Genomic DNA, 23,735 nt, shown 5'->3' on the forward strand with positions numbered 1-23,735 from the left:
AAGACACATACGATTTTATGAATAATTTTGTGTGTGAATTCAGAACTACAACCAGATATTTACTGTTAAAAAAAAGGACAGCCATAGTTCAGTTGAACTTTTTCAAGTTTTAGATTAGTTAGGATTACCAAAATAATTTCAATTTCAATCAGGGCAGGGTGTGAGCAGTGGGTACACAAGCATTAGTGACATGATTGCCAAGACTTTCCTTGTGGCTCTGATTGGTTGCTTCTGATGGCAAAAGGATCACTGGGAGGAGTCAGATGAGCTCGTTTTTTTTGTTTTTTTTACAGATTCTCTGTCTCATAATGTCACAACACAGTGACGGTTTTAGCAAACATGTAAAAAACACACTTTTGCAAATGTTGATCTCCAAATGTTGAACCCCAATATGTATTTATTCATTATACTGCTCTGATAGTTATAAATGTGTGTGCATGTTATTCTTGCATTATAAAATATTCTACCAGGACTATTTGACTATTTCAGTCTAGTTGGAGATTTTTTTGTGTGTGTGTTGGAGAGGAAGGAGAAGAAAACAATGCAAAAGTGTTTTTAGAGCCAAACTTTGGAGCCAGAACTCTGCTGGCGTCTCACAGATCTTCCCAAACTCATAGTAGGTTATGTTTCATACGCCCACAGCAGGGATCCACTGTAGCACATTGTCTTACTCTGCATGCTTTCTGACTGCAAATCTGTCTTGTTCAGATTATTGATGGACAACAGAATCACTAGAATCCCCGAAGACACATTTCAGTCTCTGTGGAAGCTTGGAGAACTGTGAGTTTTTTTTTTTTCTTTCTTTCTGTGCACATATTTGGACACAGATGCTCATGCTCACTTTGATTGAAAATGTTTTCAGTCAGGACTGATACGTCTGCTTAATGGGTATTTACATCTAGTTGAGATTTTTGTTTAGTGGAAGATATTCAGCAGCTTTGGATCTTTGCCAGTGCTGTTTGTCAACAGACAAAGGAGTAGATCTTCAATAAGCCGTAGTACGTTTCCTGCAAACTAATTTAGCAGAATGTAAGAACTGAATTTGTAATAATTTAAGTTGACTCAAAAATAAAAACTGCACAGCAAAGTTAAACACATGCTTTTATTTCTTTTTATTTACGATATACGCTGAGTTTGAAAAGAGTGCATGGCAAGACCTAAATAGCAACATTAATATCTATGCAGCTTTGGCAGAGGAGATATGCTTCACACTGGAGTAACATATTATTTCTGGATGCGTCATTAAGGGTTGAGCTGTAGAATTAAACTACATATTCACTGACCTATATCTCTAATACAGTGCTTTTTTCTCACTTGTTTAAATACATCTGAAATTGTTGCTTCTATAGCAGTGATGTTAAAAGCTGTAAAAGACTTTAGACTGGCATCGAGGTTCTGCCTCAAGCAGGACAATGACCCTAAGCAAACAGCTTGGGCTCGAATTAAATCATTTAGATCTTGAAAGTTAACCATTCAGGAAAGAAATAACAGTTTAAATACTAGAAGAGAAACACCCGAAAGGACTTTCAGAAATGATTCCAGTGAACTATAGTTTTGCAAACTGTTGAGTCAGGTTTGCTGAATTAAAATCCAATCCACATTTTTATACTTCATTTATAAAATATTTAGGGAACCATGTTTAAATAGGTGTTTGTAATGTGACTAAATATTAAAAGTATAAGTAGCGTTGAATACTTTTTCAAACTTTTTGCAGACTATGACTGATAATCCCTGACATAAATGTGTAAAGCATGGTAATTTTTCTTTTCCTGCCCTCCAAATCTTGTTTAGAAATCTTTCTGGTAATAGAATCAATGAGCTGCCAAAGAACACGTTCAAGAACCTCTCCAAGTCCCTCCTGAAACTGTGAGTAACAAGTTATACCAAGATTCAAACATTGTCTTTTATTTTGTGCATATTGTAATAATGCCAAATCAAGGTGGAGTTTAAAATATTAGGACTAAAGAAAGTATGAAGATAGTTTATCTAGGTAGGGCTCAAAGAGCTTGACCCTGCTGGAGAGAAAAGGGGAGACTTCAGTAAAACAAACGTTTTCTTCTGTTTTTGAGACATGAGGCAATTCTACAACTGTTACGTATTAGAAAATCATGTGACATAGGAATGTAATTATTTCAATTAAATTCAAGATTATTTAATCAAGGACAGCACAGTTAACAATGTTACATGACAAAAACAAAGCAACCCTTGTTTTATACGAAGGTTCTCAACCCACAACATAATTTACAAATCTAAACCTTGATTCAATATTTTTTAAGACGGCAAAATTAGAATGAACGCACGCACACGCACGCTGTGTTACTGTTAAGAAATTCACAAAAATGCATATTTGAGAAAACTAATGCTCCACAATAAAGTAGGTTGGTATACATCAGTGTTAACAGCTTTGTTTTTGTTTCAGCCATTTTTTTCACCTGGGAATGAAAAAGTTTAAGATCTGTAACATTTTTATTGCTAATGGCAAACTGTTCCAGATATGAGGATAACTAAATGAGAAGGAACCTTGACCAAATGATATTTTGTGTGTTGCAGGTTTTTAGTCATTATTAACTGCGCCTCTAGTTAAAACTTCTGTGCTGCTGGCTATTTCATCAGCTTGTTAAGATTTTAAGAGATTTGAGGCAGAGATCAAATAATGAGTGTAAATGGATTAAACAGATTTGTGTTTGGTTGGCGAATGGAACATATAAAATATACTTCCAGTTATGCGCAAGTAGTACAAAATGGATTTAGCTATATTCACTTGGTGGTTTTTTTCTTTTTTATTTTGGTGGTAAAATATTCTTATTTTGAAATATTTTCTTTGTTTGGAGAAAGGTAAAATGCAGTCAGTCACTAGAGAAAGTCATGTTGAAAGTTATAATAAAAAAGGAAATTTAAAGGTTTTGTCCAAGGTAAACAGGCATAGCATGAACATAGCAAAGGGCAATAGAATGGAATAATCCATTGAGGAAACAATGAAAAACCAGGAGTTTAAGTACTGAGGCAGGGATTAAATATGAACTAATCAGAAGAAATGAGGAACAGCTGTGGGAGAAGGAAACAGGGAAACTGAGGTATGGAGACTAATTAACACTGAGGAAGCTGAACTGAGACTAAAAAAATAGCGTAGAAAAACCATTAGGGGAAGACCTGGAACTAAAATAAGAGAATAAACTAAAATATGCGGATAAAAGAACATGATAACAATCCAAGCACAACAGAATGAACAAATATGGCAACACCATTGTAATGCTATTGAAAACAGAAAGCTGAATAGGATATGACCCAAAGAACATAAATAAAGCATGGAAGTAATTAAATGGCAAACAAAAAACACAACCAAAACTCAGACTCCTGTGGATTGTGACTAAGCTATAATGACATGATTGTTTGCAATAAAATTATATTCAAAAGTAGGGTCAAGGTAAACATGAACAATATAATGAAATACAAAAAAGTGTTTCAAATGTTTTCATTGAATCTCTATATACTTGTGTAGTGTGTATTTTTTTTAAACATGCAAAATTATTATTGTTAATGCAAAACAATAGAGGGCATATTTAAAACTGCGCATTGCACCACCAGATACAGCAGTCTACAAGGTAATAAAAAAAGCCAATAAAAAAACCACGAGAAAGAAAAGTGCATTAGTAAAATAAACCACACATTTCCAATCACAAATAAAACATTAAGGTAATAAATTAAAACAATTATTCTTGTCAGTGGTTTAGTTGGGGTTTAATTTTAAAGAAACCAATTTGAATTAAGTGGTTTTTCAAAACATAAAAGTTTCTTAGCATAGCTTTTTTTTTAACACACTCCCATCCGAACATTAAAGTATTAACTGCTGGGGTGGAACTAACATTTTTACCCACCATGAAACACATTGACTTGTGGGATAAGTACTAGTAAGCATTTTAAATTGCATCTCCTTGATTGTAGGAAGGAAGGAAAAAGGAATATCTTCTACTACTGCCACCTGCTGGTATGTTTGTTCCTTCAAACTGCTGCAAGAGGTTCCACTAGACTAGGGTTTGTTCCGCTCAGTTGGCTTTATATACGTAGCTGGTTTGATAAATCCCGTAGCAGCTGCAGTTAAGAATGTGATCCCCGTCTTTCAGTCATAAAACAAAAACTTCTAGTCAGTAACATTTTTGTTACTGAAACACTTCAGTTTGAGGACAACATCTCTTACACGTCGTTAGTATAAACTGCTGACGAAGAAAATTAAGAATCAAAACTATTCTGTATTTCTCTATATTTTTAAAATGGTTCCTTAGAGAGAAACTGAGATAATAAAAATGTTGTGGAAGTGAATGTTGTTTTAAAGTAAATCAAAAGGCAAAAGTCTCCAGACATTGGCTGCAGACAAATGACCTCAGCTGCATGCCCAACATGTATTCTGATCAAATAGTCTCTCGATTTATATAGCACTAGATAAAAACAGCTAAGTTTGCCCAAAGTTCTTCATACAGTTAAAATATTTAACAACATTTACTATTAAATTAATACTTTACCACTTTGGGGCACTCATATTCTGGATAGAGTTTCAAATTTTCATCACTAGGTCTTCAGGAGATTATTAATATGAATAGAAAGTGATAAAACAAGACAGTGATGATACAGCTAAAACAATAAACCTTGTGCTGAAACATTTTTATAATATAAATGACTTATTTCTTTCCAACATGTAATCAGGGTGTATTTAAAAGCAACACACATACTTCAAACAGTGAAAGGATAAAAAAAATAGCTTTACTTCCTGTTTAGAAGCTCCTTAAGTGAATTATTTGAAATGCCAACGCACATGCCACAATAAGAATAATTGTGGCAGCAGCTGAAAGATTAATGAAGTCAGGAATAAAAGTTGGGTTCCCTCTTTTAAAAGTTCTAAAAACTACCAGTAAAATGTTCTCAACGTGACTCCAACTTCACAGGCAGCTGCTATAACGACTCGGCCCAATTAGAAAAAGATTCTGTTACGTTAGCTGTTCAGATTTAAGATGTTCTTACTTCAGTTGTGCATGTGGACATACTTAACCACCAGGATTATCCAGTTTAATTAGAAAAATCAGGAGAAATATGATGCTCCTGAAATAATTAAACAAACCTAGTCCTATTAAACCTGCCTCCATTGCTGGTCTTGTCAACCTCATGCAAAAAATGTCACCGAGGTCCAAATTGTCACTTGCCCAACTTCAGCCCCCTCCAGAGCGATTATCCTGCAGCTTCTTAAAGTGTCCCTTTCCCAACACATCTGTATCAAATGAATGCCTCGTTGCCAGGCCTCTGCAGAGCTAGACGACATGCAGGGATACAGCTACACATTGCATGATATCAGGACTGGGCTTGGAAACCCATAGTAGTACAGCTTGTCAGAAATACCTATTTTTTTATTTAACTTTAAACACTGTCATGCTTTTAGTCATGTTTGGCATCAGCTACACAAAAAGGTTTATAGGCCAAACATTGTTATGCAGTCTGTTATGTGGTTTTGTGGCTTGTTCCGTCTACAAGGCAAAGGACTAATAATGGACCAGAAGTGTGGTTTCTGTATTAAATCATATCCAGCGTTAACAGTTGTGCTGTTGTCTGTTTCCAACCACACTGCAGTGTCAGATGACCAAACTTTCTCTGCCGAATGGGAAAAGTTTGTCAGAACACTGAGGAATATTAAACAGTGATCAAACATCCACTTTTCCCCAGACATGTTCACGTTTCACGTTCTATAAAGTGGAATCAAAGAAGCACCCGGGGGATTTCTTCGATTTATGAAAATGCCCAAGTTTTAATAGTTTTCACACTGAAATAGACTGGCGTGACACAACAGCCTTTGTTTTATGTGACGTCCTCCTGGAGCCGCTGTCTAGAGGGTGGTTCGCAGCAAACTGCGACGGAGCAGAGATACACACATTGCTTCTCTGCTTGAGTTAAACGCCCATAATCCTGTGCTGCCTCCCTAGAATTGTCACATAGCTAAACAAATATCATATAACCACTCCCTTCTTTACTTTTTCTTTTTCTTTTATGACTAATGTTGAATAATATTTAAAAAAAAAAAAAAACGTGAAAAAAATAAAGTTACTGAAGCGTGATGACATCAGTGGAATCCCGAACTTCGTCTTAATGTGTAACACAGTGATCATCCAAAACAAATGTAATAATAGTGAACTCTCCAGCTGAATTTGTAATGTGAAGATTTATAGTGATTTACAACTGTAGAAATATTATCTCTGAGCAGAAGGTGGGAAACTCTTAGAACATTAGTTCTAATCGCATATAAATAACCAAGTCCTCAAAAATTCTGGGGAAAAAATATTTTTGTAGAGTCAAAAGTCTTATATCTAAAGATGGTAACAGGATAATATAACAATAGAACTAAAAACACACAATTTTAAAAGATTTTAGTTGCTGTAGATTAAGTCCAGTGAAGAGGAAATCTTGGAATTTTGGTGCCTGTTAAATATTTTGAGGCGTAAAGAAAAAAAAAAAGCTGGAGATTTTCTGTTAGCAAAATATTTACTGATTTGTCAAGAGATCCCACACTGAGTTTGCAAGTAATCCTGACGTATTTCTTTCTGTAGAAATATATCCTACAATCCCCTTCTCCGCATTCATCCGAGTCACTTCAACCACCTGACTCAGCTTCAGTCTCTGTAAGTGTAAAACACGCCGTTACATTTGAGTCTCCACAGTTTCTTTGAAAACAGAATTGCCTGCCAACATACTTCCAAAGCTAATATCTAGTTGTTGACTAAATTTAAAACCATGCCATCACATGCCTCCTGCTCTCTGACCAGTGGTAATATTTTCTGTTTTTCTTCAGGGCTCTGGAAGGTATCGAGATACCAGATATTCAGACTAAAATGTTTCTTCCCATGAAGAACCTTTCACACATGTGAGTAAGATCTCGATGAAATGCCACCACTGAATAAGCAGTATTACATTATTTTTTTATTATGAGCAGTCATTGTCTGTCTCTTTGTTTTTTTTCCTGCTGCCATCACTTGTCCATCTCAGCTACTTTAAGAAATTCCAGTACTGCTCCTATGCTCCTCATGTGAGATCCTGCAAGCCCAACACAGATGGCATCTCTTCATTTGAGGACCTGCTGGCAAACATGGTGCTGCGGGTGTCTGTTTGGGTCATGGCTTTCATTACCTGCTTTGGGAATCTCTTAGTCATCGGTATGAGATCACTGATCCGTGCAGAAAACAATCTACATGCTGCCTGCATCAAAGTCCTCTGCTGTAAGTATCTGCACATCATTAAACAGTGTTTTTAAGAATGAAGCGATTCACTGTTTCAAATGTATACCAATTTATGCTATAAATTACATCGTTGTGGCTTAAGGTTTCGTCAATTTGTTTTTCAGAATGTTTCACATTTCCATGCTATGCCTGCAAACAATAATTTGACAAAAGCATATCACAGAACTAAAGAAAAAACACACAAAGTTCCCATTGTGTGTGTTTTATGTGTCAGAGTAGGACACACTGCTTAAGAGTTTATGTCCAGATTCGACGATTTACATGTCGATGTATTAATCTATAAGCATTTGTCAGAGCAACTCTGAATGAGAATCAATTGTAAAGCACTTTGAATGGACGGTATGAGCAAAAAGCAACGTAGAAATTCAATTTACTGTTTCATTGGGTTTTACAGGAGCATCAAATGTAGACACATATAGATTCATTACACACAGAGCAAAATATTTCATTTTATCTCTGCTCTTACACTTCAGGCATGAAGTGTAATTGTAGAGGAATGTAATTATATTAATAGTTAAAAGTCATGTTGTTGGTTGATTCACATTAAGATATGTTTTGACTGAAAAGAAATGTACTGTGTCAAATGTACTATGTCAATCTGACCTAGAAGTTCATAAATTTCACATCGACACCATATACGACATGTAATTTGTGGGAAAATTCAGTGCATCTTACACGTTGCAGCATTAAAATGTTTGGGACTTTAACGCTTCACATATTCTTAATTATTCAACATATCATGTTGAACATGCAGAAAATATGTGGATTTTTTTTGTGTAGAAAGTTAAAAACTATTTTAGATCTGACTTGTATGTGACGACAGAATATTTAGTGTATTTCTGTTAACTCTGGCTCGGCAAATTTCTACCTCTGGACCAAATCCTGATTGATGGCGAACCGCTTTTGTTTTATCGTTTGCAATGTGTTGCCATCTCGATATCCAACTGAAGAATTGATCACTGGTTGTCAACGGGATTGTTATCTTGGGATTTTTGTGATCCAAGCTTTCATCTTCATGTTCTTTCTCTGGTATTTTTGGACAATGTGCTGGATTATTCCTCAAATCTTTGGAAAAAGTTACCCTCATATCTATTGATCCCAATTCCTCATTTCTTGGCTGTGTGTTCTTGTCTCTCATAAGCAACTCCACATGTGGTTTGTGTCAGAATGGTTAACTGTTGCCACAACACATGATTCATGATGACCGTTAGTTTTTCTTAAGTGGACAAAATCTTTTTAAGATGACCCAAAAGATCTGAAGGAGTCATCAGATAAAGTAATGCTGCACCACTCCTGTGTGGTCCACCTTCTCCTCCAAAATTTGAGTTTCTCTTTGACAGAAGTGTTTTCTTTGATGCCGTCTCCTCAAAAGTCTGTCCTGCAAAAGTTTTCCTCTCTTTTTACATGCAGATATTCTCTCACCATGCTGCCAGTGTGAGCAAGCTCTGCACTGGTGGACATGCTGGGGACTTATTTGAGGCAACTCGGCTGCTGCTTTTTGGTGCAATTATATATGAAGTTGGTGGTGGAGCTGCGTATCTGCTGAGCTCGTTATACCAGCAGCTTCTCAGAGAAGCGCTGGTAGAAAAGGTTGTTAATGGGTTAATAGAGGAGCAAAGTTGTGATGACTTTGTGAAAGCAGAGTGTCAGAAAGAGCATATTATTTTTCTGTTATATGCTTTTACAGATTCAACTGACATTTTCAAGCTAATTTAGCTATTGGCGATTAAATGTTGTGCTTTTGAATCGCTTAATCTGAAAAAGGTGTAAAACCAAAACTAAACGGTTTTAAATTAACAAAGTACAGCACTTGTCACGTGTGCTTTTAGTTACTTTGATTATACTTAAAAACTAACTATACTTTAAAATGTGATGGCAATGTAGCTTTATTGCTAAGCCAATACATCTACATCTATAGTGCTTCTTATGTCTTTTTGCAAAAAAGATAAAAAGAAAGACCAAAATGGCAAGTTATTAAAAGTTGTTCCAGATGATCTGTTAGAAGGACCAAATGAAAGAGGATATTCAAATAGAAAGAGAATTAAATACTTTTATGTTCATAAATAATAATTCAGTAAAGTCTCATCTGAAATGGGACACCAAGCAGATTTAATTTTTGTTTCTTCATTTTGTTTTATACTGCGTATGACACTGCGATAATCCAAACAGGAAGGAAAACGTAATGGGAATAGAGCTGGAGGAAAATTAGTCCAATCTYTCAAAGGACAGGAGCGCATTCAAAATAATTTGTGAGGTAGAGAGAAGAGTATGAGCTGTTTGAAATGTGAGACAGGTACTGCTCGCAWATAAACAACATTGCGCATAAATTAATTTGAGTAATTGCAACATCTATTGTAAATATATTTGAAGAGAGAATTTTAGGAGTCCAGCAAAATTTTGAAAGTATCTTTACTTTCAGCTGTGGTAGAAATTCAGGCAGAAGCTCTCCCTGGTTGCTTTTTTAATCTTTGGTTTTTTATGTAGATATTTTATAATGGAAATCAATCAAAATTATAAGCGACATTAAAATACACTGGAAGATGTGGATAAGACTAAACAAGCGGTAATTATTGAAAAACCCATGACTATCCTATGAATGTTTATTGTGATGATGTCAATTAGCATATTTAATTTATTGCTCAGTTCTTTGAAGAGTTCAAGTTTCATTGTTTTGTTATTCATATGTTTGTTTTCATTGTTAAGAAGTTGTGTTGAAATGAGATCCTGTCTGTAAAGATGCTTGAGGAAAAAAAGGATCCTTTAACTATAGGGATATTTAATGGGTAAATGTTTTTTTATATAGGAAGATCCTATTAATTGTAAAAACCATGATTGAATCCTGATTAAGGAAGGCGACATTTTATAAAATGTCACTGTGGTCTTACAGGACCTTGCAAATGTCATATTTGTGAAGTAAAATGAAGATGATACATAATTTTAAAGGGATTTTGTAAATTAAAAGAATCTTAAAAACACAAAAAAAAAAGTCTCGAAACACTTGTTGATACAGTTGAAGCTGGAAGTCTTTGGGTTATGGATATACCAAGTTCAAGCATCCAAAGACTAACTTTTGTTTATTAATTTTTGGGAAATTGTTCAAGCCCAGACACAACTATTACCTTCTTTGAACTTCAAATGTTAAGTCTTGCTAAAGATTCTGAATTGAATTTAGGTCTGGGCTTTGACTGGTCCATTCTAACACGAGGATATGTTTTATTCCAAACCATTTTATTATAGCTCTGGTGCTTGAACTTCACCTGTCATAAAGTGTTTTGGCAGAGTAATATGCAGCATAAGTTTACCTCCACACATATTCGAAGGCCTTCATGTTTGGTTTTGGTCTCATCTGACTACAGTATCTGTGTCGCCAGCATGGCTTGGAAAACAACGTTACTAAGGAAAAAGACAGTCTTCCTTACATGCCAGGTTTGCCGACTATACAACACATGTAAAAGTTGAAACCACCTGAGCTACAGATTTCTGCAGCTCCTCAGATGCTTCTCTAAATAATGCTCTTCTCATCAAGCCAGTCAGTTTAGGTGAACAACAACGTCAAAAAGTGCTTTCTTTGACACGTTCAGTTTTTATGATGATGGTCAGAACCTGACATTTCATGAAGCATCGCTGCAACTTTATCTCTGACCTGTCTGCTGTCTTTTCATTTATTTTCATGCTGCACTTTATTCTCTAATGTACTCTGACAAACCTCTGAGGCATTTACGGAACAGCTGGATTTATAGTACACACAAGTGGATCATTTGTTCATTAGGCAGCTTTCAAGACAATTGAGTGCAGAGGGTTTTATTTAGGGGTCTCAGACAAAAGAAAACAAAAACAAACTGACTAAAAAATGCACTTAAGTGCTTATTTATTGGTTAACAGAGCCTAAAGGAGTCTGTTATCTCTCTATCTTTAGTTCAGCTGTTTTAGTCTTTTTATTTATATTTTACAAAATAAAAAAAAACACTTAAATTTTACTTATTTGAACACCAGTTCCAGATATTTACGCCATCCAATATTTTTACACCAAGACATCCGAATGTTTGATTTTCATTGTCACGCCTTACTTTAGGATCACACAGACAGCATCATGGCTTAAACATTTCAGCTGCATTATCGTAATCCATTTCAGCACTGAAGAAAGTCACCATCTAACAAATGATTAAAGACATCGGTGGGAGTCCGCCTTTTAAAGTGACAGGTGCTTCTTGTTTTCTTTTATTACCTGTGTGGGAATGTGTGTAGGGAGTTGTTTTTTTATTTTGTTGTTTTTAACAGTCCATTAAAATTCTTCTGACTGCCTTTAAAGTCTTTCAGCATTTTTCTTTTGTTTTCATGTTCCAAGTTCTGTTGCATAACCTTACCAGTCACTCACAGTGTCTGTGCCTTTTGCTCATCGTTTCCACCCATTAACTCCTCAAGTATTTGCTCATAAATCCCGGCTTCACCTGCTTGCTTCTTGTACACCGGTTTACTTTTATGCATAAGCACAGCTGAAGCCAAACCATGTATTTACATTGGATTAAAAGAAGTATAATCGTAACTTTTGATTAGAGTCCTTTCCTTCTGACAGAACTGAGGTGTGTATACTATCTTGATCACACACAATTTTTCAGCTTTGTCCACCAATGCCGACTTCAAGCACTGACTTTGTTGCTCTTTAACTTTGTAAATAATTTTGCATTATTCTTGGAGTCGTTGTCCGTTTTAAATCAATGTCATTTCTGAGTTAGATTTAACTTCTTAGCTGATGTTTGGAGAGTGCTTTATTTTTTTCACCTTTCTTGTCCTTCTGTGAAGTGTACCAGTCCCATATGCAGCAAAACACCCACACAGCATGATGCTGATGCAGCCATCTGTGTCCTTAAGCATGCAAGCCTTCCTCATTTTTCTCTGAATATAACAGCGTTCATTGTGTCCAAACACTTTCATTTTTGTTTCATCGGACCACGAGACACGCCACCAGAAATCGAGGTCTTTGTCCTGGAGAAGGATGCATTTTATGTTGCTTCACTGGCTTTTCAGACAATTTCACTGTGAATAATGATAAGAGTGTTTATTCATGTAGCACATTTACAACAACCTTAGTTGGCCATGTTAGTTACAACATCAAAGCTACATTTGTGATAAAATAAGAAATGCAATTTTACATAAAACATGATAAAATTGGCAATAAAATAATAATAGGAGTAAAAACAAGTCATACTTTATTTCATCTTGATTTCAGTTTCTCAAAGACTTGTACCAATTGAGTACTATATTTTTCCTTCCTTTTTTTGAAAGTTTACTCTGATTTAATGTTAAATAGACAGGGGGAAAAAAGAGTTATGCAACTTTTTATAACGTATGTAAATATCTTGTTTCATCTGTTTGAAGTAAAGCAGATTTCCCCTGGCAGGTTGTTACTCTTGACTGCTCTCAAATGGTAGTAATATTAGGTTTCTGAATTTTAATGAGACACTTTTTTTGTTCTGTTGGGAGCAACCAACAGCTGGCAGATAGACATAAACCCACCTTGGGGTGTTACTATGAAAATATGTTTGTGTCCTATCATCTAGGTGCAGACTGCCTGATGGGGGTGTACTTGTTTTTCGTTGGTGTGTTTGATGTGAAGTTCCGGGGACAGTACAATCGAAACGCCCTGCTGTGGATGGAGAGCGTGGAGTGTCGCACCATTGGCTTTCTAGCCATGCTCTCCTCAGAGGTGCTGCAACACACGTTAATCAACAACTTATGTGATATATAAAAATGGCTGTTTGGGTTTGAATATTTTGCAGATATTCTCAAATCCAGACACAGTCAAAAATCATATTTAGATGCTCTAAATGTTCCTGGGGAAGTCGCAGGAGAGCTACAATATCGACAAGCTTAGGCATTGCTCTGTTTGGGTATTCGACCCCTTTTTTCAGCAAAATTGGTAGATCTCATTTTACTGTGGAACAAGTTTTCAGTTTCAGCCATTTCATCCAAATTGCCACCATCAGATAAGAAGAAACTCGATCCAATGTTCATGAATAACTCAGGAACAGGGCTCCAGCCAATCATGAAATTGAAAATACTGAAACTGTGATTGTCCACATGGAAACAAGGTTAATAATATCACATCTAATTGTTGCTTTTACAATTCCTGTGTCAAAAAGAATGGTTAGAATTGGTGATCAAAATCCCAAAGCAACCCAACATGAGTGTATGTAAAGTAGACCTGCATGGACAATCCACTAGTGGTCATGGCAGCTGCACATACTGATATCCATTAAAGTGAGTAATCAACCAGTTTGCAGTGAAAATGAAGATCAGTTTTATGTGCTATCAGTTATAGAAAAACATTAATAAAAATGATCATGCAATATTGGAAGCATTTATGCTCTAAATGTTCACTTTTACTCTTCCTATTTTTCATAATTATTATTTTGTTCCAGGTATCTGTTCTCCTCCTGACGTACTTGACTCTGGAGAAGTTCCTGGTTATTGTGTTCCCTTTCAGCAATTTGCGCCCAGGAAAACTTCAGACTGGGGTGAGATATCTCATCTCCCTCTGATGCGAATTTGAAAGTTTTTGTTGTTTTTATCCTTGTCCAGCTCTGATTCTCTGTAATTCAGATTCAGCTACTCTGTTGTGTAGAATCCAGTGCTGCGCAGTGCTACGCACTGCAGCGCAGTGCAGTCACTCATCCATTTGGAAATCCTGCATAAAATAATGTGGGCTTGTTTATTATATCAGTAAATCCACACTCAGACGAGTTGGTTCATGCAAGCAACATGTTTTTTGGCAGCACTGAATGCATAAACTGCCTGTATCTGAGTCATTTATAGAGAACATTATAAAAACACAGTGTGAAATCTGCAAACAAATTACAATTAAACAAGATTTTTCTTTTTCAAGTACACAAAACAGAATATTGTTACGTCCTCTGAGACCGGTTAAGAGAAAATCACATTAGCTGAGGTGTCAGCAATGAGATGAAGAAAAGGACATCTGTTTTAAAGACAGATAGTTTCCAGCTGCTTGTCTTTGTTCAGAAAGTAACAAGAGACGCTGAGGTCCTGTTAAAAGATATGCAGACTTAATTAGATTTCCAAGCCTACAGCTGTTTTATTGCTGACAGCGAATCCCATAAAAGGTTTTTAACAATCTGTCATCAATCTGTTTACAATTCTGCTCTTATTTTACCCAAGTTAATAAGTGTAATATAAGTTTGCAGCTGTATAAAACCCAGAAATACAGACATGCTCCTCTCAAACAGCATGAATAGTTTAAATGGGCACTATTATGTGAAATAAACATTTGCGAGCTTTACATCATTTTATAATGTTGTTCCCTCATCAAAAACATACTTGGGGTGTTGCTTTGATTCATTCTGACATATTTGAGAAATCCTTCAATCTCTTATGGCAACCATTCAGATGTGCTAAACCCCTCATGTCACCCAGCGCCGCCTTTTCCACGCAGCTCGTCCTCAAACTGAGTTTCCGCCTCACAAAGCAGCCCTCACCCATGACTCCCTGACTCAGCTCCTACAGACTAGCAGCAGCAAACACAAAGTGGAACTGCACATGCTGAGTTTATCATACAAGCTACAACACCAGTAAAATTGTTGTAACAGGCTTAATGGAGAAGCATTGTTGTGATGATGTGCTGAAGGCGGCGTGTTGGAGACACGATGAGCTTCTTAAAGAGACAGAGGCTAAATTTCAAGGTCAATTTCAAGTCAATTTACTTTTTAATTTATGTTTGATACAGTATTTTTATGACCACTAAGGCAACAGTTGCTTGATTGTGGTATAAAATGGCATTGTATGCCTGGAAGACACACAATATTGCCCCTTTAAAAATTAGCAGTTGTTGCTTTAGAGCAAAGAAAAACATAAAATCTTTCTATATTCATGTCTGACTATCAGGGCTCCATGGCTGTGTCACTATTTTTTTTTATTAAGTTTCATTTTATTCAGTTGGATACACACTTCCCTGTCCAAAAACTAGTCACATACTCTAATATTTCGAGTCGAATCACTGCCAAAATTTCTCTTTAGCACATCTCAAAGATGCTCAACGAGGTTAAATCCTGGGTTCGGTCCTGGCCAATCCATGAATAAAAACAATGTCTCATGCCCCTTGAAGCACAATTTGAGCTAAATGAACGCTGGCTTTGTTTTCCTGGAATTATCTGTCATCAGCGAAGAACAAATTCACTGATGGAATAAGTTGCTCACTCAGTGACCTTAAGTAGTCAGATGACTTCTTTCTTTGAGTATATAAAGTTGCTGAGCCTTCACTTGGTGTGACTAATTCATTAGTTCATGTTCCCACTTCTCACTCTGATGCACCTGAACAAAACCTCTTCATAATCGAGTATTTTTACCTAAATAGCTTCATAATAATATATGCATCTATGTGATTAATCTAAAAAGCTTAACATGCTAATATTACATAATGCAGATTAATCACATTAACTATTTTGACCTAAAAACTTCCCTCCCATTTAGGGTAACTTAGTTCACAGCAGTGCTTTATACAGTCTTGTACTGTAGCCAATGATGCAGAATTAGTCACAAACTGCTCTGCAGCAAATTTCACCTTAAAAACACTCTGATGGAAGTCTGCGAATTATCCTCCAACCGGAGCACAACCACTTTATAGTTATCATTTCTAAATTAACATTTAAAACTAAATATCTTCTTTTAAGCATCCCAGAATATGAAAGCCTTGGTGGTTGGCTCAAAAACTATTGGAGATGGAATCTTTTTGAGCATGCATTCGCTTAACAATCCTTTCTGAAGGAAAGGACCTTCAGAGATCCAAACATGGAGCAACAGAGTGACCTGCATGGCTGCCAGGAGCAGTGCTGTCCTCTTTCTCCAGATGTGTCAGAAGAAAAAGAAGCAGCTTTAAGGGAACTGCAAGTCTGCCAGTTCTTAGAGGAACAAAAACGACCCAAATAGGCATTTTCTTCTTGTCTTGAATGGATTTCGATGTCAATACTGGCAGATTTACTACTGGAAGTTTTTTTTGTTCTCCCATTTTCCCATTTTATTCCTCCCACTTAGAGTTAAATGGGTCATAAAAGTGTGAATAAGACCATATAATCATACTGAATAACCTTCCTCTGACATCTGAGAGCCAAACAGTTTCGAAACTTTTAGGTGTGACTTTAAATTTCTTAAAAAGATCATTCGTCTTTTAAATCCGTCTCAAGAGGAAATGTCTTGGTTAGTAATAAATATTTTTTAACTATGCTTATTCTTTTAATAAATATTAATTCTTGAATAATATAAAATCTCTTTTTAGCCTCTCTTCTAAGTTCATTCAGATTGATTAGATTTTTATAATCAAAAAGACTCAGTGACTTATGAACACTAAAGTTTTTTAAAGTAGCCCAAAATTGCTACAAATGTCTGTCAATAAAATGCTTTTGTATCAGGTCTACAAGAACAATAAGGTAAATAGGTACATTTTATTTCTATATAAAAATAGACATCCCAAAGGCAAAACAACAACTAAAACATTACTCAAAACCCTGTCTGAATGAAAATGTCTGTAGCTGTTTCTCAAAAGTCCGTGCAGTCTGCAGCGTAGAAACGGTGAGAAGGTTTTCCAAGTCTGAGAGGACAAATTCAAAACTGTATGAGCAGAATGCTGACACTGTGCAAAGCACCAGTGGCCTGTGAAATGAATTCATTACCCTTGCTTTAATTATTTAAAAACAAAGAAAGTATATGTCAGTCATTGATTAGCAACAAATCCCTTTCTTTGAGCTGACTTCAAATCCAACCGGTCACGTCCAAGATCAGCTGGAAACCTCATAGTCTAAGGCTGCCATCATCAAGAGAACATAAAAACAGCAGGATGTGCAATGTGGTGTCCCTAATTAGAGTTGAACTCCAAAATGTTTTACTTTTTTCTGGTTTGCAGCAGTATTTTATTTTTTTTTGTGTTTCTTTATATTGTAACAATAATGTTTTGGAGTGGCCCAGCCAGAGCCCAGCAGAAAATGTGTGGAGCGAGTTAAAGATTAAAGTGATAACGGCAACGGCCTCATCGCTAAGGATAAATTGTTACAATCCCAGTGGAAACATTAAAATATTTGTCAACAATTATAAGAAGGGTTTGATTTTTCCCTGATTCTTCTTTCTTGCTTTTCGACCCATTTTATTTAGAAGTATAGGAGTTAAGGCAGCTGAATACAAACACAACCCATGTTTTTCAGTTCGTAGTATAATCCTTTCCACTTTACATTTGTGGGTGAGTTTTTGGTTTGCTGGAAATATTCCCAATAAAATCATGTCGGAAATAGTGAGGAATTAATGTAATTTGGTTGTACATAGAGTAAATAAAAGCATCTTCAAATCTCTTGCGAGGCATTGTTTCTTAAGAATACTGAATTTTGCAGATGTTTCTACCCGTCTCATTTTGTGTGTGCAAAATAAGCACTCAAAATGTCACACAAGTCATTGGGTCCAGATTCAGCTCCACCAGTAATTCAAACGCATACTGAATTGCCTATTTTAGATATGTCAACTGACATATCCAGGTAGTACTTGAAGAAATTGACATTTTTAGGACAAAGAAGATTTTTCTGTTTTGTTTCCTTTCCCCCTCTGTAGACAAAAACCTCAAAATGTCATTCAACAGGTAGAAATTAGTCTGATCTAAAGTTTAGAGTGCTAATTTTATTAAATGTCAGTATGAATGTGAATATGAGGCGAGTCACTAATGTTCAAAGTTATTTCTCACTTTGATCTTTGAACCGCGTTGCATCTGAAATCTTAACGGCATATTTGTTGTTCCCGTGTGAAGGTGATCCTGTCGTCTATCTGGCTGATGGGCTTCATCATTGCTGCTGTGCCGCTTATGAACGAAGACGTGTTTGGGAACTACTACGGACGCAACGGAGTCTGCTTTCCTCTACACTCTGACAGGCAAGAGAAACCTACAAGCAAAGGATATTCAACTGGGATATTTCTAGGTAAATTAAAGAAAACATTTAATTTTCCTTTCTATAAAATTACTGATATTTGCTTTCTCCATTTATGAGAAGGTTAATTTGTATTTAGTTAATCTGCATTTAATTAAGAATTCTGTCTTTGAGGATTTGTGTGTAATCACAATCCAAAAGACAGATTAATTATTTATCATGGAAAATTTACGAGTAATCTGAGGTGTTGCTCTCAGATTTACGGAGCTCTGGCAATCTAACAAAACATTTGCCATCAATAAACATAGAGGATTTATTATCAATAGATTGTCAGCCTGCCAGTTATTACTCAGTGTTCTTTGTGGGCTTCAGTATGAACGTCACAGAATTATTTTTATATCCTGTCGTAAGGTTTGCCAACATTTCAATTACTGGGGCTTTGCTTTTAATGATATAATGTTTTAAGTTTATGTGGTAATGTTTCTTTTTTTCCACATTTTACCTTTCAGTTTATATAAAGTACAGATTTCATCAATACCCCTTTTCTTAGATACCCTAAATACAATTTGTACCATAGTTATAATTAAATTGAGTCTGTGTATAAATAAATTTTGAGTATAATTTTAGCTGTTTTGTGAAACCCTTAGAGGTTTATTAGAAAAAAAAATATTGATGAAAACCTGAATCAAATTGCTTCATTGATCATTCAGTTACGGAGAGAAATGATAGCGAGGTAACATCTGATTCAGTTCTGTTAAGGAAGGGAGGCTTCTAAAAGTTGCAGGACTGTCAGGTTGCAAAGTTTATCAAATCATGTTTGCATGTCTTTGAGTGGCCCAGTCAAAGTCCAGTCCTAAATCGGAATGAGAATCTTTGAAAACCATGCATCACTTTCCTTCCTGATTACAATTACAATATATTTTACATTCTGCTGTTCTATCACTGGAAATCCCAAAGAAACACTCGAAGTTTGTGATTGTAATATGACAAAATAAGGAGTATGGATGGATCCATTTTATAAGCCTGCACTGCGACTGAAATGTCACCTGAAACTTTTTTGTTTGATGCATTTATGATATATTTCATGCTATTTCATGGTAGTTTATTTTAATTTAATCAAATTTAATCAAAACAGTCTCTTACTTGAACCCCTGTCTTATTTAAAATCTCTATTATTTTTTACTGAATGGCTTAATTTAGGTAGTTTCAATATTTGTTAAACTCACAGAAACATGTTGAAAGACTCCAACAAATTAAATGTGCATTTTATGCATTTGTGCTGCAGGATTTTATCTTCTGGATGTATTTAATTATACTGTTTGCACCCAAATGTGGATGGCATTGATTACTTACTGATATTTTGCCATGGTGATGTTGTGTTACAATGATTTTATGGAAACTTTGGTATGATGCATGCTGCACCATCCATTAAATTTTATGGATGGGTGTTGGCACACCCAACACCCAACTGCAAGTCAACAGTGCTACCTACTTGGCTGCACAGTGGCGCAGTTGGTAGAGCTGTTGCCTTGCAGCAAGAAGGTTCTGGGTTCGATTCTCTGCTCGGGGTCTTTCTGTATGGAGTTTGCATGTTCTCCCTGTGCATGGTGGGTTCTCTCTGGGTACTCCGGCTTCCTCCCACAGTCCAAAAACATGACTGTGGTTTCTCTAAATTGTCCGTGGGGGTGTGTGTGTGTGTGTGTGTGTGTGTGTGTGTGTGCATGGTTGTGTGTCCTGTCTGTCTCTGTGTTGCCCTGCGACAGACTGGCGACCTGTCCAGGGTGACCCCACCTCTTGCCCAGAACGTTAGCTGGAGATCTTCTTGAACAACCACAAGCTGAGGCTTGAGTCCAATATTGCTGCATCTGCACAGCCAGTCATTTTTGTTTTGATGCTTGTCATTGCAAAAGCTGCTGCTATTTTTCTCAACTGAAAGTTCTTTATGCTTCTCCTTTGTCTGGACTCATGTGTGAACAGTCTGTTCATTGTTTTAGGTCTAAATCTGGTGGCGTTCCTTGTGATCGTCTTCTCCTACTCCAGCATGTTCTATTCCATCTACAAAACTGGAATCAATGCGACTGACCTGCGGAGCAGACTGCACAGAGACGTGGCGGTGGCCAACAGATTTTTCTTTATAGTGTTCTCTGACGCCCTCTGCTGGATTCCCATATTTTTAGTGAAGATTCTCTCGCTGCTGGAAGTGGAGATACCAGGTGATACGTGAAAACAGCAACTTTTCAGAAACTTTAAAATCATTCCATTATGATTATAATCACTAAACAATTGTACAAACCATAACTTCTGGAAATTTTGAAATAATTCTTAATGAAGTTCACTCAATGAATCAGTTTATAATATTTATATTGACTAGGACATGCGTCTTCAGTTTACAGTTTAAAGCTGTTTGTGTATAAAGCAAAGCTTAAGCATTCTAATAAAATTCAAACCACACACAGCAGTGTCATCTTGGAGGGGAAATGTTACAGTTCTACTCTGCATAAAATATCAAAAGTTCGACCCTGAAAATGTAGTTTGAATTTTCATTCACCCCTGAATAAAATTGCGTTAAATGAGGTCAGGATCAGCTGCTTTTGCTGCAAATTTTTCATGTGAAAATTTGCATCATTCAGTTTCAAAGTTTTAAGAAAAAGTGATCTCTACTCTTAAACCCATTCATTTACAGCATTGCAAAAATCTTACTAATGTTAAAAGGCTGACAGACCTTTAAACCACTCATTTCCCCTAAAATGTGTATCAAACACATCAAGAATTGACTTTTCAGATTTTTCCACAGATACCACTCTGGGGAAAAGACAAGTATCATGTGACCACAACTCTAGTGTGTTGAATATGTCTCCTGTCTCTCAAGAATCCTTAATGCATCTAGATTTTAAACCTTTTGATATTGTATGTCTGACAGGAACTAATTGCAACCTGAAACTTTTGACCTGCTGCCTTTACATTATGTCTACATACTCCTTCAAAACATTTTAAGCCTTTTTGTACCTGAAACATTGCAGAAAGTACATATTTTCTATATGTATTAAAAACTGCTATATTCAAACCTCTTTAATAAAAAAATTATAGGATGAGGAATTATAGGGCCCAAATGTACCACAGCAGAATACAAAGAAAAAACATTGAAAAGGAATTATATTAATACATTAATTCAAGGTTCATGATTTCAAGTCTTGTTTTCAACTACATGTCTACTTTGAAAGACATGTTTTAATAGTCATGTATCAAAAAATTTTCTTGGTTTTACAGGCCTCTGCACCTCATGCAAAAACTGTTGCCTGAGTCCAACAACTGGAAATGGATAATTTCACAATAGGGAGAAATTTGTCTTGGAAGAGGGAACAAGGCTGCAATACAACAAGGGGGGGAAAAGGCAATACTTCACACAAAGTCAATAAAATAAACAAATTATTAGACATAAATCAAATTTTGAGAAGCACAATGGCACTAGATTATAAATCCTGCTATTGGTCTTGGGTTTAAATAGATCCCACAGTTGTCAGACGTAAATCTGAATTTGAATACCAATTTCATTGTGCATCTTGCTGTGCAAATACACCTGCCACGACTTAAAATAGTTGTTTCTTTTTTGCTCCTTCAGACACGATCTCCAGCTGGGTTGTCATTTTCATCCTTCCAATCAACAGTGCCTTGAACCCCATCCTGTACACTCTGACAACCAGCTTCTTCAGAGAGCAGGTGGAGCTCTTGCTCTGTCGCTGGCAGAGAAGACACACCCTGAAGAAAGACCGCAAAAGCCTCACTTCCTCTACCATCTTCGTGGAGACGGCGCGGCCGCAGTGCTACCACCCGCCTGCCTACCTCCAGCAGCTGTCGCTGGTCGAAGCGGACCCTCGCTATGCCTGAGAGGACTTTTTTTTTTTTTTTTTTAAACTGCCATTTTTATAAACTACGGGTCATAGGCCAATTTTATTGCCACATTTTTAAGCTCTTACATGACAGCAGCACTGTTTTTAACACTCCCAGGAGGAAAAAAAAATGTTACAATCACTGTGCTGATTCATCATGCTCTGACATTTTTTTTAATGTCTTGTGTTTTTTTGTCGATTGTGCACAAAGGTGTCACCTTCAGCTTACTGTTATAAATGTCTTACTCAGAGCCTCCTTAGCATGGGCATGAGGAGCCAAGGCTTACACCACCAATGTTGCATCTTGGAGGAGTTTCTGTGTTGTTTAAGCTGCAGCTTTCACCATACTTTCTACAAAAAGGTCTAACACGTAGATTACATCCAACACTCGTGACACCTGTTGATACTTCAGTGTCATCTGATTGAATTTATGAAAGATGTGCAAAAGCAGATAGTGCTTTTATCTCAGTCACATGCACTGTTATCCACGAAGAGACTGAACAACTGTTACACAATTATTTGGGAGCTGAACTGAGTTCAATCAGAAATGGACAAACAGATAACGAACAAAAGGACTTTTGCTTTTTTTAAGATGTAGCACTCAAGCGTTTTTTGATTATAAAATTACAAATCAGCGTTTGCACTATGTAGTCATTTACCATGCACAAAGTTAATGCATGTATGAAAATTAAAAAAAAAAAAACGTTTGGGGTCATTTTTGGGGTCGACGGAGAGGTTAATCTGAGAGACTTAGCCTTTCTGTTTCAACCCATTTCTTCTGTAATTTCTTTTCCTCTTGTCCTTGGGTTTACAGGGCTTTTCAGCTTTACTAAAAGTTGTATATAAATAAATTAGAATACTAGATAAGTTAGTTTAATTAATTCAGTTTACAAATTACAACTCATGCTTCACATACATTTATTACAGACACACTGTATATTCTATACAGTTTGTTTATAACTATATACTATAATTTTTTAAATAACTGATGATTATGACTTTCATGATCATAACTAAAAAAAATCCCAAATGCAGTTTCTCCCAAAAAAATTTAAAGTTTGCAGTTATAAGAATTAGAAGAATGTGAATTTTTCTAAATGTTTTATGCACTTTATACTTAGCTGGGGGTCCTTTTGCACAAATTTCTGCATCCATGATTGAGATGTTAACAAAGCCAATGGTGTGTTAATTGCCTTCAGCTCATCTGCATTCCTTTTATTGATTCTCTATGGGGTTTGAGTCAGGGCAGTTTCCTGGCATGTAAAGCAAGGTATACACAGTTTCCTGGATAAGTCAGTGTGCTGCGGCTCTCTAATTCAAGTTTCAATATTCGGCTTCCGAATGAGCTTTTGATTGGGCTTTACCCTTTATGGCTTAGGTTATCCCCCGTCTTTATGAATCTTTTTTCTGTTCACCTCCATTAATGCTATATTATATTTTTATGTTTTTATATATTTTGGGGATTTTGTTCAGAAATGGAGGTTTTGTATTTTTAGGTACTGAAAACTATAATAATCAAACTTAACAAAAACAAAATAGTTCCTTTGTTAGATGGTGGATATAAGTTTCCTTCCTTGGAAGATGGGTTTAAGTTTCATTTTTGAATTGAATTACTGAAATTCTGTTTTTTACTATATTATAGAGATTAAAATGAAAATACAGAA

General features: G+C 36.0%; 1 protein-coding gene across 3 annotated transcripts in view; it reads left to right on the plus strand.

Annotated features, from left to right (window-relative positions):
* rxfp2a (relaxin family peptide receptor 2a) overlaps nt 1-22,710 on the plus strand; it is an 87,126-nt gene extending 64,416 nt beyond the window's left edge. For 2 of the 3 annotated variants that reach the window (XM_008427346.2, XM_008427348.2), the window contains exons 11-20: nt 709-780; nt 1,792-1,866; nt 6,585-6,656; nt 6,827-6,898; nt 7,021-7,250; nt 12,830-12,975; nt 13,691-13,786; nt 18,067-18,235; nt 20,179-20,397; nt 21,804-22,710. In XM_008427346.2, the coding sequence (XP_008425568.1) occupies nt 709-780; nt 1,792-1,866; nt 6,585-6,656; nt 6,827-6,898; nt 7,021-7,250; nt 12,830-12,975; nt 13,691-13,786; nt 18,067-18,235; nt 20,179-20,397; nt 21,804-22,069 (1,417 nt within the window). In that variant the 3' untranslated portion in view covers nt 22,070-22,710. Of the gene's footprint in view, nt 1-708; nt 781-1,791; nt 1,867-6,584; nt 6,657-6,826; nt 6,899-7,020; nt 7,251-12,829; nt 12,976-13,690; nt 13,787-18,066; nt 18,236-20,178; nt 20,398-21,803 lie in introns of those variants that run through there. The other variant, XM_017308439.1, reaches the window with a different exon arrangement.
* The last annotated feature ends 1,025 nt before the right edge of the window (nt 22,711-23,735 follow it).

This window comes from Poecilia reticulata, linkage group LG14, assembly GCF_000633615.1.
Source record: "Poecilia reticulata strain Guanapo linkage group LG14, Guppy_female_1.0+MT, whole genome shotgun sequence".
Classification (NCBI taxonomy): Eukaryota; Metazoa; Chordata; class Actinopteri; order Cyprinodontiformes; family Poeciliidae; genus Poecilia; species Poecilia reticulata.